Source organism: Hippopotamus amphibius, chromosome 4 (assembly GCF_030028045.1).
Source record: "Hippopotamus amphibius kiboko isolate mHipAmp2 chromosome 4, mHipAmp2.hap2, whole genome shotgun sequence".
Classification (NCBI taxonomy): Eukaryota; Metazoa; Chordata; class Mammalia; order Artiodactyla; family Hippopotamidae; genus Hippopotamus; species Hippopotamus amphibius.
Genome location: NC_080189.1, coordinates 187016878 through 187027828, shown reverse-complemented (window position 1 = coordinate 187027828; position 10951 = coordinate 187016878). Strand labels below are relative to the sequence as shown.

General features: G+C 62.8%; 1 protein-coding gene across 2 annotated transcripts; it reads right to left on the bottom strand.

Annotated features, from left to right (window-relative positions):
- Positions 1-4066: 4066 nt before the first annotated feature.
- On the bottom strand, positions 4067-9046 carry SIVA1 (SIVA1 apoptosis inducing factor). Of its 2 annotated transcripts, none has more exons than XM_057733765.1 (4): positions 8871-9046; positions 6648-6842; positions 5801-5945; positions 4067-4269 (listed from the first exon to the last, which is right to left on the bottom strand). In XM_057733765.1, the coding sequence occupies exons 1-4, from the start codon at positions 8986-8988 to the stop codon at positions 4212-4214; spliced, it is 516 nt and encodes a 171-aa protein (XP_057589748.1). In that variant the 5' UTR covers positions 8989-9046; the 3' UTR covers positions 4067-4211. The 2 variants fall into 2 exon arrangements, with proteins under 2 accessions (XP_057589748.1, XP_057589749.1); XM_057733766.1 differs by having other exon boundaries at positions 6648-6807; positions 8938-9018.
- Between the last annotated feature and the right edge of the window lie 1905 nt (positions 9047-10951).

Below are 10951 nucleotides of genomic sequence, written 5' to 3'. Positions count from 1 at the left end.
CCCTGTCCCTCCTGCCTGGCCTGCACCCGGGGTCGGCCTGCCTCGAGGCCCCAGGGACGACCTCTGAGGGACGACGTCCCCCAGCCCCGCTCCAGCAGGACTCACGGACGGGGGGATGCCCTGGCCATCCCTGTCCCCACCTGGCTTCACCCCAGCCCCACGCCCCAAGGAGGCCACCCAGACGGCACGGCTGTCTGCTCACAGCTCTGCCCGTGCGGTAGACCCTGACCACCAGGAAGGGCCGGGACCCTGCAGGGCCCGCTGCCCGGCCCTGGGACCTGAGGAGCCTGTGCGGGGTCACACCGCAAGCCTGGGACAGCCGGGAGGAGCCTGAGCAGGCCGGCGGGACGTGCCGCAGGCGCCACCTGGTGGGCGCGGAGGGGAGCGGCTGCCTGGCACCCACCAGAGAGCGGTGGGCGGAGCCTCAGCGCCTCCTCTCACATGGACTCAACCCCGCAGGTGTGGCAGGAACAGGGCTGGACGGTCACGGGAACTGGTGCCTGGCCTGGGGGCAGGTGATCCCGAAAAGACACTCCTTGGGGTGGGGTGGCTGTCCCCTTCTGTTGAAGGGGGTGCCTGTGAGGAGCATGGGGTGGGGGTGGGGTCCAGGCCTGGGGGTGCCTCTGGAGCAGCCCAGTTCTCTTCTGGGTGGTCCCTTATCGCTCAGTTTTGACGGGCTCTCAACGATTTCACTTCAGTACACAGCTTTTTTTTTTGAAACCACAAACATATGAAATGTTACCTATTAAATGATGCTTTGGATCCAGATTTCAGATAGAGAAACGTGCTTCAAATTGGAAGCCTGTGCATGGTTGGTGGGAATGGAAAATAGCACAGCCTCTGGAAAACAGTATGGAGGTTCCTCAAAAAAATAAAAAATAGAAAAAAAAAATAGAGATGCCATATGACCCAGCAACTCCACTCCTGGGCATATATATACCCCAAAGAGCTGAAAGAGTCTTGAAGATATTGAAGAGATGTGTATTTTAACACAAGAAAAAAAGGGGGAAAATGTATATTGTAGAAACCAGGAAATACAGCAGTACCTTTCCATGATCCTCGACCTTTGAGCAAATGGCACCCCAAAGAGGCGGACATGGTGTGGAAAACCGGGAGATGCTTTTGAAGTTGGAGCTGGGGCATTACGGGGGCCCAGCTGACCAGGTGGAGAGGCACGAGCTGCTCCTTCCCACAGGACCCCCTTGGACGATGACTGGGGGATGGCCTCAGGGGCGTTCCTCGGCCTGAGACAGGCTTCAAGGTCATGGGCAGGGACACAAGCACAGCCTGATCGTGTGTCCCACTCAGGTGGGTGGGGCCGAGAGGGAGTGGGCCAAGGGCGGAGACCCCAGAACGCCCTGACCTTCCAGGAGTTGGGGCTGTGCAGGCACCTCCTGCGGCATCACCCAGGCAGAGTAGTGGGGGTGCACGGGAACTGGCACCTTGGGGAGAAACGGGGGGTCATCCTGTCCTGGCCGGCAAGGCCAAGGCCAACCTGGAGGGGCCTGGTGCGTCGTGGCCTGGGGCAGTGAGGATCCGCCTGCGGGGGGTGGGTTCCACAGCCTGGCCTGTGGGGAGGCCGTAACGCCCTCCCACGTCCCACCTGGCCCTGCCCAGCACCAGGCCGGCCTCTGAAGGATCAGAAAGACAGAAACAGAAGTGCCTTTAGCACTTGGAGTGCCCACATCTCAGCAGGCGTGACTGGGTGCTGCAGACAAGGCCCTGGGGGCTGCAGGCCGGGCGGGCTGGGGCGTCAGGATGGCATAGGGGCGGGGCCTGCCCCCCAGGAGATGCAACCGGGCATGTCTGCTCAAAGACGGTGGGTAGTTCAACAGATACTCAGCCCACCCGTTCACGTTCACTTTCACTTTGCTTGTGTCCTCTCCGTTTCTAGCAGACAACAGAGTTAGCTGGGTCTTGCTGTTGTTCAGACAACCTGAGGGCCTCCTCCCCTCACGGGGCGCTCAGACCACCCAGGGGAGTGGGCCCTGGACGTGGCTGAGCTGAGACACCATCCTGCTGCTCCTCTGGGCACCCGTGCCTCCCCCCCCCCCCCCATCTTGGATTAAACGGCTACTTTCTAACACCCCATCGTCTGGCTTTTATTGGCTTCTTTCAATTTCATCAGCTTTCCCACGGACGCTCCTCTTCTGCCCCAGGATCCAGCCCAGCATCCCATGCGGAATTCAGAACAAATCCCTTCTGGAGGAACGATGGTAGCCGCGGCCTGGCAGCCCCCGCGTGTCCGTCTATAACTTACCCGTCAGTCTGCCTTCGAGTGAAATTCAGCACTTCACACACACAGTCCTCAGGACACACACCTGCTCTTCTTGTCTCTGTGCTGTGCTCACAACTTTTGTTTCCACGTGTTCAAAATCCCCAACATACATTATTAGTTTTGCTTTCAACGATTTTCTTTTCACATTTTAAATGTTCTTAATTTGGTAAAATATATGTAAAATTTACCACTTTAACCATTTTTAAGTGACCAGTTCAGTGGCGTTAAACGCACTCACGTGACTGTGCCACCAACACCACCGTCTCCAGAAGTTTCCAGCTTCATGAACAAAAACACGGCTCCTGTTCAACACCCCTCCCCCCCCAGCCCCCACCCTTGCACTGTCTGTGAATCCCACTGCTCTGGGGACCTCCTGTGAGTAGAAATGCACAGGACCTGCCCTTTCGTGCTGGCCTGTGTCACTCAGCATGACGACTTTAAGGTCCATCCGTGCTGGCATCTGTCAGGAGTGCCTTCCTTTTTAAGGCCGAATCATATTCCGTTGTACGGATGGACCACGGCTTGCTTATCCACTCACCCTGACAGACACTTGGTTTGTTTCCACACTTGCACTTTTTAATATTTATTTGGTTGCGCTGGGTCTCAGTTGCAGCAGATGGGCTTCTTCGTTGCGGCTTGTGGGCTCCTTAGTTGCGGCATGCAGGATCGCGTTCCCTGACCAGGGATCGAACCTGGCCCCCTGGAACTGGGAGCGTGGAGTCTCATCCACTGTGCCACCAGGGACGTCCCCACATGGGCCCTCTTGTGAGTGACGCTGCTATGAACGTGGGTGTGCAGATACCTGCATGCGTCCCTGCTGGGCATCTGCCAGAAGCAGGGTTCCTGGGCCATGGGGGCTCTTCTGTTAATCTTCTGAGCAGCCGCCAGGCCGCCCGCGGCAGTGCACAGGGCTCCCGCGTCTGCAGCCCTGCCAGCACGCGCCTCCTGTCCCACAGCACACAGCAGCTGTCCTGACGCGTGTGAGGCAGCAGCGTCTCCCGTGACCCCGAGCTGCGCTTCCCTAGTGATGAGCGAGGCTGTGCGTCTCCTCCTCTGCTCGCTGGGGCCGTGGGCCCCAGGTGGACTCGAGGACGCAGGCCCAGGGCCTCTGCAGGAAGCCAGGTGAGAGGAGCCGACGCACACCCGTCAGGACACGACTGGGGGCACCCTCTGAATGTTTCTGGTTCAGGAAACCCAGGGACTCACTTGTAACACCTCCCCTGTCCCTGCGTCAGCGCTCCTAGGCCCCGCCCATGGGGGCAAACCCCACCCCGGTCCAGCCCCTTCTAAGAATCAACGTCCGCTGACCTTCCAACTGGCCAGCGCCCCCGCTGCCCACAGGACGCCACCCTACACCCTGCCCCGAAGAACCTCTCCTTTCCCCCAGGGGTCCTCGGAGGGGCTGGAACTGACTGCCCATGGACTCACTGCAGGGGGCTGAGGTGGCCCTGCAGGGACACTCGTGTGTGGGAACCAGGACCCCAGAGCCAGGTGAGGAGGCCCCACGCGTGGCCAGCCGCTGGTCAGAGATCCTGCCTCCCGGCACACGAGCTGCACCCCTCAGACGGCGCTGTGTCACTGTTATGGTGGCATTTCTGGGAGAGCGGGGGATACAGCCCCACCCCCGAGGGGCACCGGAGCCCCACCTGGGCTCACACGCTCTGGCCCTCAGTGTCCCCACCTGTCAACGGGGAGACGGGGGGCACCTCACACGGGGCTCAGGGCACTGCTGGCTGGAAGCTGGGCAGGTCAGGGGCCCAGGGGTGCCGACAAGTGAGTCCTCGCGTCCAAATATAAAGGCTTTATTCTCTTCTGTCGTCAGGAGCACAAAATACAAAATAAAAAGGCGTCCGCCCCCCCCCCCCCCACAGTTCCTCAGCATCGATGGTGGAGAGGTGAGGTCATCCAGGCAAGGCTGCCGTCCCTCCCGGCCTCAGGATTCGAACATGGCGCAGCTGGCGCACAGCACTTTCTCGTGAAGGTCACTGCAGCTGGGACACCCCGAGGGTGAGGAGGGGAGAGGAGCTGGCATTAGGGCTGCCTTCCACGTGAGCTGCCGACCCCCTCCGGCCCCTGGACTTTGTCTGGAGGGTGGGGCGCCCAGAGCAGACCCGCCTGGGCCTCCCCAGAACCAGCCTCCCCCGCCCCCAACGGCCGTCCACCTGCGGAGCCCAAAGGTAAATGCCTGGGGGGCTCGCTGGAGCCGCCCCTGCCGCCCCACAGCCAAGGAGCCCCTGGGGCTCCGCCCGGGGCTCACGTTGGCCTGAGGCCCAGGGAAACCTCCCAGGTGTGCGGCAGGGTCAACGGGCCCCCAGCGGTGCACACAGGAAGCAGCTCACACAGGTAGGGCAGGGACAAGGCAACTCAGCGAATGCAGGGAAACGTGTCGGGAGAGATGCGGAAAGGACTGGAGACGGCAGCACGCCCGAGGTGCAGTGGCAAAGGGTCCGTGTTCAGGGCCAGGAGCCTGCGCCCTGCCTGGCCCCGGGGACGGGGGGACCCCCAGGGTCGGGCAGGGTGCCGGCTTCCAGGGCCGCCCGAGGCCTGGCCCCCAGGGGGCACCCGGAGCAAGTCACCTGTTTATCAACCAGGACAGAGAGCCCCGCCCGCGAGGCAGAGAGAAACAGGGCGTGTGTCGCGGGCTCTGTGGGTGTTTAGGGACCAGGCAGCAGAGAGCAGGGGCGGGAGGAGGTGCGCACGGGAGTCCCCAAGGGCGAGGACGGCCCAGGGGAGGGAGGCAGCTGCCAGCAGGCAGGGCTCCCCGCTGCCCCTCAGCCGGCCCCTGGGCTGTGCTCAGCTCCCCCCCCAGGGAGGAACCACTGGTCACTGGCGAGGCCCTGCCCTTCTCAGTTTGCGCATAAATAAGAAGAGAAGAACTGAGTTGGCAGGAAAGAGTATTCCACAGTCACAACTCGCCCAGCACCTGACCTCCAGACTGGCCAGCATGGGAGTCCCGCTCCTGGCCTCAGTCCTTCTGCCCAGTGCACCCAGCCCCACCCCAACTGGGGAGCAACCTGCCTCCCGGCAGGGGTATTTTCAACTTTCCACGGTTGGGGTTGGTTTTAAAGGCGACTGGGACTAAGCTGGCGTGAGGTCTGCAGGACCTTTCTTACGGGGCACTGCCCACCCCCACCCGTCAGCTGGGAGTGGCTGCTGGATCGGGCCAGTAGCCAGCATCTTCCAGGCGGGGACGGGGTCCACCAGCTGCAGCGGACAGACTAGCTCAAGTCACAGACAAACGCTCGCTTCCCGCCCCCACCCGTCAGGTGTCCTCCGCTCACAGGCCACTACACAGAAAGGCCACGTGAGGCTTCCTGACACCAGGGCTCCAAGGACCAGAGCACGAGTGGTCTGGGCCAGAGCACAGACAGCGCAGAGCGGACCCATGAGGTCTAGACGGCCTCCAGGAAGGGTCCTGAGGTCTTAGGGCACAACTCAAGCCGGGCAAAGCATTTACCATCATTGCATTGTCCCACTGGGCAATGCGGGATGGGCCCACCCCCCGACAGGGCCCGCACTCACTCCACGAGGGCGCACAGGGCGCAGGCCACTGCCCCACAGCCGCAGCAGGTGCGCACGCAGTGCCCGCACAGGGCCCGCTCACACTGGCTGCACGCCGCCTTGCCGTCCACGGCCCGCACGCACGACGAGCAGGCTCCGGCCGGGTCTGTGGGGGAGAAACGCCGTCAGCCCAAAGGGGGCCTGCAGCACTGGGGCTGGGGGCCGCCCCTCCTCCGCGCCTGACCGGCCACTAGGTCCTCAGGCAACCTGTGTAGCACAGCAGCCAGGCCCGTACGGCAGGGAGAGATCCCAGCTGGCCTCTGTGACTCCCACCTACAACTCCCACCGCGCAGAGGTCAACACCCAAGGGTGAGCCCTTCCCCTGGCGGCCCGCACCATCAGAACTTGCTGGGCCTTCGCCCTGTGTGCCTCACAGCTGCGTCTCAAAGCATGGTCCCTGCATCACAGGTTAACACAGGGGCCCTTGGGCCCCACCCAGACCCGGAGGTGGGAGAGGTTTTAACCAGAGACACAGGTGACAGTCTTGAGACGCACACCACGCTGCACAGGGACCTGAATAGGCTTTTCCCACCCAGCATGGGACTCTGTGGGAGAGCTGCAGGTGGAGAGCAGGTGGGACACCCCGGAGGGTCACCCAGAGGGGCCTCTGCTCCTTCTGAGCCGGCAGTCAGAAGCTGTTCACAGCTCCCAGGCATGGACGTCGGTGAGGGCAGAGCTTCCTAACGTCAGGAGCCTTTAGGTGTTTGCCCCGTTTGTACCGTCAGGCTCCGGCCCGGCTCCCACCGGCCCAGGTAAGACAAGCCCCTGGCACACCCCGTCCTTAGCGCCCGCTGTCGGCCCCACTCACCCGCCTCGGAGGCCTGGGCTCGACTCCTGGTCAGGCGGCCGTCGGGCCCGATCAGCATCTGCCCACGCGCGGCCCGCGGGGCCTCTGCGGCGCCAGGCGTCGGGGACTCGGGTGCGACGACGACGGCGCAGCCTTCCTCCCACGCAGGGTCCATGCAGGCCTGCGCCCCGCGGAACAGAAGCCGCGTGGTCTTCTCTGCGGAGGACAGCCACGTCTCCGCCTGTACTGCCGCAGCGCGGGAGCCCCTGCTCGGCCGCCTGGTCCCTCGAGCCGTGCGTGGCCGGGCCTCCTCTGAGCCGTCACCCAGCCACCCCGGACCACACTGCTCCCTGGCGAGCTGGGCCCCGCCCCGTGCTCCCGCCTGGGCTCAGCGGCCACCTCCTCCAGGAAGGTTCTGGACCCTGCAGCTCCACCTGGGCTCAGTGTCCCGTAACTCTGGCCTCACCTCCTCGCCAGCACCCTCAAGCCGGCTTCATCCGGAAGAGTAAGCTCTGCGCTGCGGAGCGCTAACGAACGCACAGCCAGAGACCCAGAGCCGAGCCCACGACTCCAGGCCAGCACGCAGCGCTTCACCTGCCGCGGAGCCGCTGGCAAAAGGCACAGCTGCAACCGGCTCCTGACAAGGCACCCCAGAACTTTCCAGACCTCTGTGGGCCCTGGACACCCCCCCCACCCCCGGCCCCGGTGCTGAGGTGGTCTCTCAGCACCCGGAGCAGAGGCTTTCCGTCAGGGTACCAGGGCTTTCACAAGGCCAAACGCCTGGCGCCAGCCCCAGAGACGCTTTATGGTTTTCCGCCCAGTCCCAGCAGAGCCAGGGTGGGGACCTGAGAAGCTGCCGGTGCTGCGTGGCATGGACAGGAACACAGTCGGGTAGCACCGAGGGAGGGGCTGATGACAGCCCTGCCACACCTGGCTGCCCCTCCAGTCCCCCGCCCCCCTTATCAGAGAATGGGATGGGGGGGGAGGTCATGCGATGAGGCTAATATTTGTCTTCAAGGGCCTGTGGTCCGCTCAAGATAAGGAGAGGAGGATTCAGGCTTGGAATTCACCACCCACGAGTTCACACTGGCCTGGCTATGTCCCCATGCTTAGGCAATGTCCAGGGAGCCCAGCATGCCCTCTCTGACGGGCCCTGGGAGGGACAAGCTCCTGCAAATGCTCCAGGACATGGTGGTCAAGAGCTAGACTGACCGAGCCCCCATTTATTTGTCATTCTTCTCTCTGTCTGCAGTGTTTACAGTTTCTGAGTGTCCTGATGGGGATAAGATGTGCCGTTCAGCCACAGTACCCACAGCCTCACTTATTTCTATCACCTGCATGGCCTTGGAAAGCATCTGCATTTGCACCCGTGAGTATGCAGGGGAAGCAGAGGCAGGGCAGCTGCGGAGGGGGCAGCGGAGGGGAGCAGCAGGAGGAAGAGAAGCAGGGTCTCCCCAGGCCAGGCTCTTCTCCGCATCCCTACGCACAGCAGCACCACTCACCCACAAACACCCAGGCCCCCATCTAACTGCTCTACAGGCACAGACCCTGTGCCCGCAGCCACTGGCTAAGACAAACTCCCCTCTGTAGCCACCCCTGGGTGTTAACCAGCCCAGAGGGACGATAAAGAGTACCAGCGCACCCAAAAATCCACATGAGGAAGCCAGAGGAGAAGTCCTCCTAGGTCGGTGTCCTCACCGCTCTGGAACTGGGCACGCCAGCCACACTGAGCCGGACAGCACTCTCCTGCTTCCTTTCCCTCCGCCTGGACTCCCCTTCCCCTCTCTCTCTGCCCGCCTAACCCTGCAGGACGCGGCTTCCACTCTGTCCCTCCACGAGACCTCGGACCGCCTGCAGGTGGTCCCGCGGCGACCCGCACCTGCCCTGAGGACCTCTGCAGAGTCCTCCCCCGGCCGGCCCCCAAGTAAACCGGGAGGCAGGGTCTCCCGCCGCCGCGGCGCCTGGCAAGGAAGGCGCGCTCCACAAACGCCGCTCGCGTAGGAACGGGCGTGTCTGCCGGCTTGCTCCCCCGGGACATCCCACCGCCGGCCCCTCGCCGGGCCGGGCAGCCCAGGGCTGGCTGCTGCGCGCGCCCAGCGCCCCCGCGGGACAGAGCCCCGGCTCCGCCCAGCGTGGAGGCCGCCGGTCCCGGGCAGGTGCCCCACTCGCTGCTCCCGCGTCCCGCCGGGCGGCTGGCCCGGGCCCCCGGCTCGGGCGGGCGCGGCCCCGCTTCCCCGCACTCACCGAAGATCTCCCGCGTGAGGCGCTCGGCGCACACGCCGCGACTCAGCTCCCTCCGGCCCACACGCACCTTAAGCTGCAGCGGGGCCGCGTCCGCGAAGGGGCAGCCCCGCTTGGGCATGGCCGCGGCCCGGAGCGCCGCAGCTCGGCGGCCGCGCCTCGCCTGCCCGTGATGTCAGAGCCGCGCGCCAACCTCCGCGCGGGGCAGGGGCGGGGCTAGTGCTTGGCGCGATGCGGGATAGGCCCGGGGAGAGGGAAGGGGCGGGGCTCGTGCGCCGGGAGGCGGGACTCGGAGGCGCGGGAGAGTCCGCGAGAGGTCAAGGGTCGGAGTGAGCGCGCCGGGGGCGGGGAAGCGTGAAGGAGGTGTGGTGCGCACGCGCCGCGGGATAGGCTAGGGGCGACGCCGGGGGCGGGACTCGTGCGAGACGCGGCCCGTGATTGGCCGGGGACGACGTCGGGGGCGGGACTCGTGTGAGGAGGTGCGGAAAAGGCGGGCGTCTGGGCTGTTTCGCTTTGTTTGTTTTGGTCCGCAAACAGCGCTAGGAACTGGTTCCATTGCTTCGTTTCAATCACCAGCAGCTCGAGGGTGACTCGCTTTTCCGTGATTCCTCATTAGGAGGCCTGCCCCGCCCTCGCGGGGGGAGAGAGCCGCAGGCGCGCCCGGGCGCACGTCACCGGCCGCCGTCGGGCCCTACTGTGTCGTGCGGCGCGGGCCTGACGTGACGTCGGGCTCCGTGAGGCTCCGGCCCCGCCTCGGCCTCTGCCGCCCGCTGCCCTCGGGGTCGTCCAGCCGGCTCCTCTGTCGTCGGGTTGTCTAGGGACGACGCCGAGGGCGCCGTCGTACAGGTCACGCGCCCCCTGACGCACCGCTCACGGGGCGCCCCCTCACGCGGCACGGCACGTGGCGGCCCGGGACCCCGCCCCCCCGTCCGCGTGCGCCTTCCCACCCCGCCCGGGATCGCGGTCCTCCGTCTGTCGTCGCCGTGACGAAAGATGCTGGATTGGTTTTATCCCGGAAGTAGATGCCGTTCCCAGGAGTGCTGCTTTTAATCTTACCGGGCTTGGGAATGTTGAAAGATCTCGTTGCATTCAGATTTGAAACTGCCTTAGGCTCGTTTAAGACACAGTAGATGCAGAACATTGTGACTAAAAGAGACTCTCAGCCCTTCTATTTCAACCTGATGTTAGACTGAGAAATATTTGTCAGGGCCCAGTCAGTGTCGGATTAATTTTCTGGAGGTGCGGTAACAAAGGGCTCCCACGGGGGCCTCAAACCATGGACGTTTCTTCTCTTCCAGTTCTGGAGGTGGAAGTCTGAGGTCAAGGTGTGTGCTGAGCTGGCTTCTCCTGAGGCCGCTCTCCTTGGCTTGCAGACGCCGCCTCCTCCCAGGGTCCTCCGTCGTCGGCCCTCTGTGGCTGTCTGTCCTCATCTCCTCTTCTTAGCAGGGCTCCAGTCAGACTGGATTAAGGCCAACCCATATGACCTCTTTAGAACTTAGTCACCTCCTGGTTCCTCCGAAAGCTGAAAATAGAACTACCGTGTGACCTAGCAATGCCTCTTCTGTGTATACAAAGGAATTGAAAGCCATCTCTTGAAGAGCTATCTGCACCTCCATGTTCGCCGCAGCATTTTTACAGTAGCCAAGACGTGGAAACAACCTAAGTGTTCATCTGTGGCTGAGTGGATAAAGAAGATGTGGTGCTTGGGATATACATGTAACGAAATATTACTCAGCCACAAAGAAGAAGGCCATCCTGCCAGTTGCAATAACATGAATGAACCTTGAGGACGTTTTGCTAATTGAAATTAGTCGGAGAGAGACAGATACGGAACTACATGATCTCACGTATATGTGGAATCTGAAATCACCAGTCTCATGGAAACAGAGTAGATGGTGGTTGCCAGGGGGTGGGGTTGGGGGAAATGGGGAGCTGCTGGTCAAAGGGTACACACTTCCAGTCGTAAGATGGGTAAGTTCCAGGGATCTAATGTACAGCACGGTGACTGTAGTTAATTAACAAGTATTGTATACTTGAAAGTTGCTGTGAGAATAGATCTTAAATGTTCTCACCATAACACAACA

What these genes read in the sequence shown, in the direction of transcription:
- SIVA1 (XM_057733765.1), bottom strand. Translation starts at nt 8,988, where the DNA reads ATGCCCAAGCGGGGCTGCCCCTTCGCGGACGCGGCCCCGCTGCAGCTT. An exon ending in CCTCACGCGGGAGATCTTCG is followed by an intron (nt 6,843 to 8,870) that starts GTGAGTGCGGGG and finishes TGTCCTCCGCAG; the next exon opens with AGAAGACCACGCGGCTTCTG. An exon ending in GCCCTGTGCGCCCTCGTGGA is followed by an intron (nt 4,270 to 5,800) that starts GTGAGTGCGGGC and finishes GGGGTGTCCCAG; the next exon opens with CTGCAGTGACCTTCACGAGA.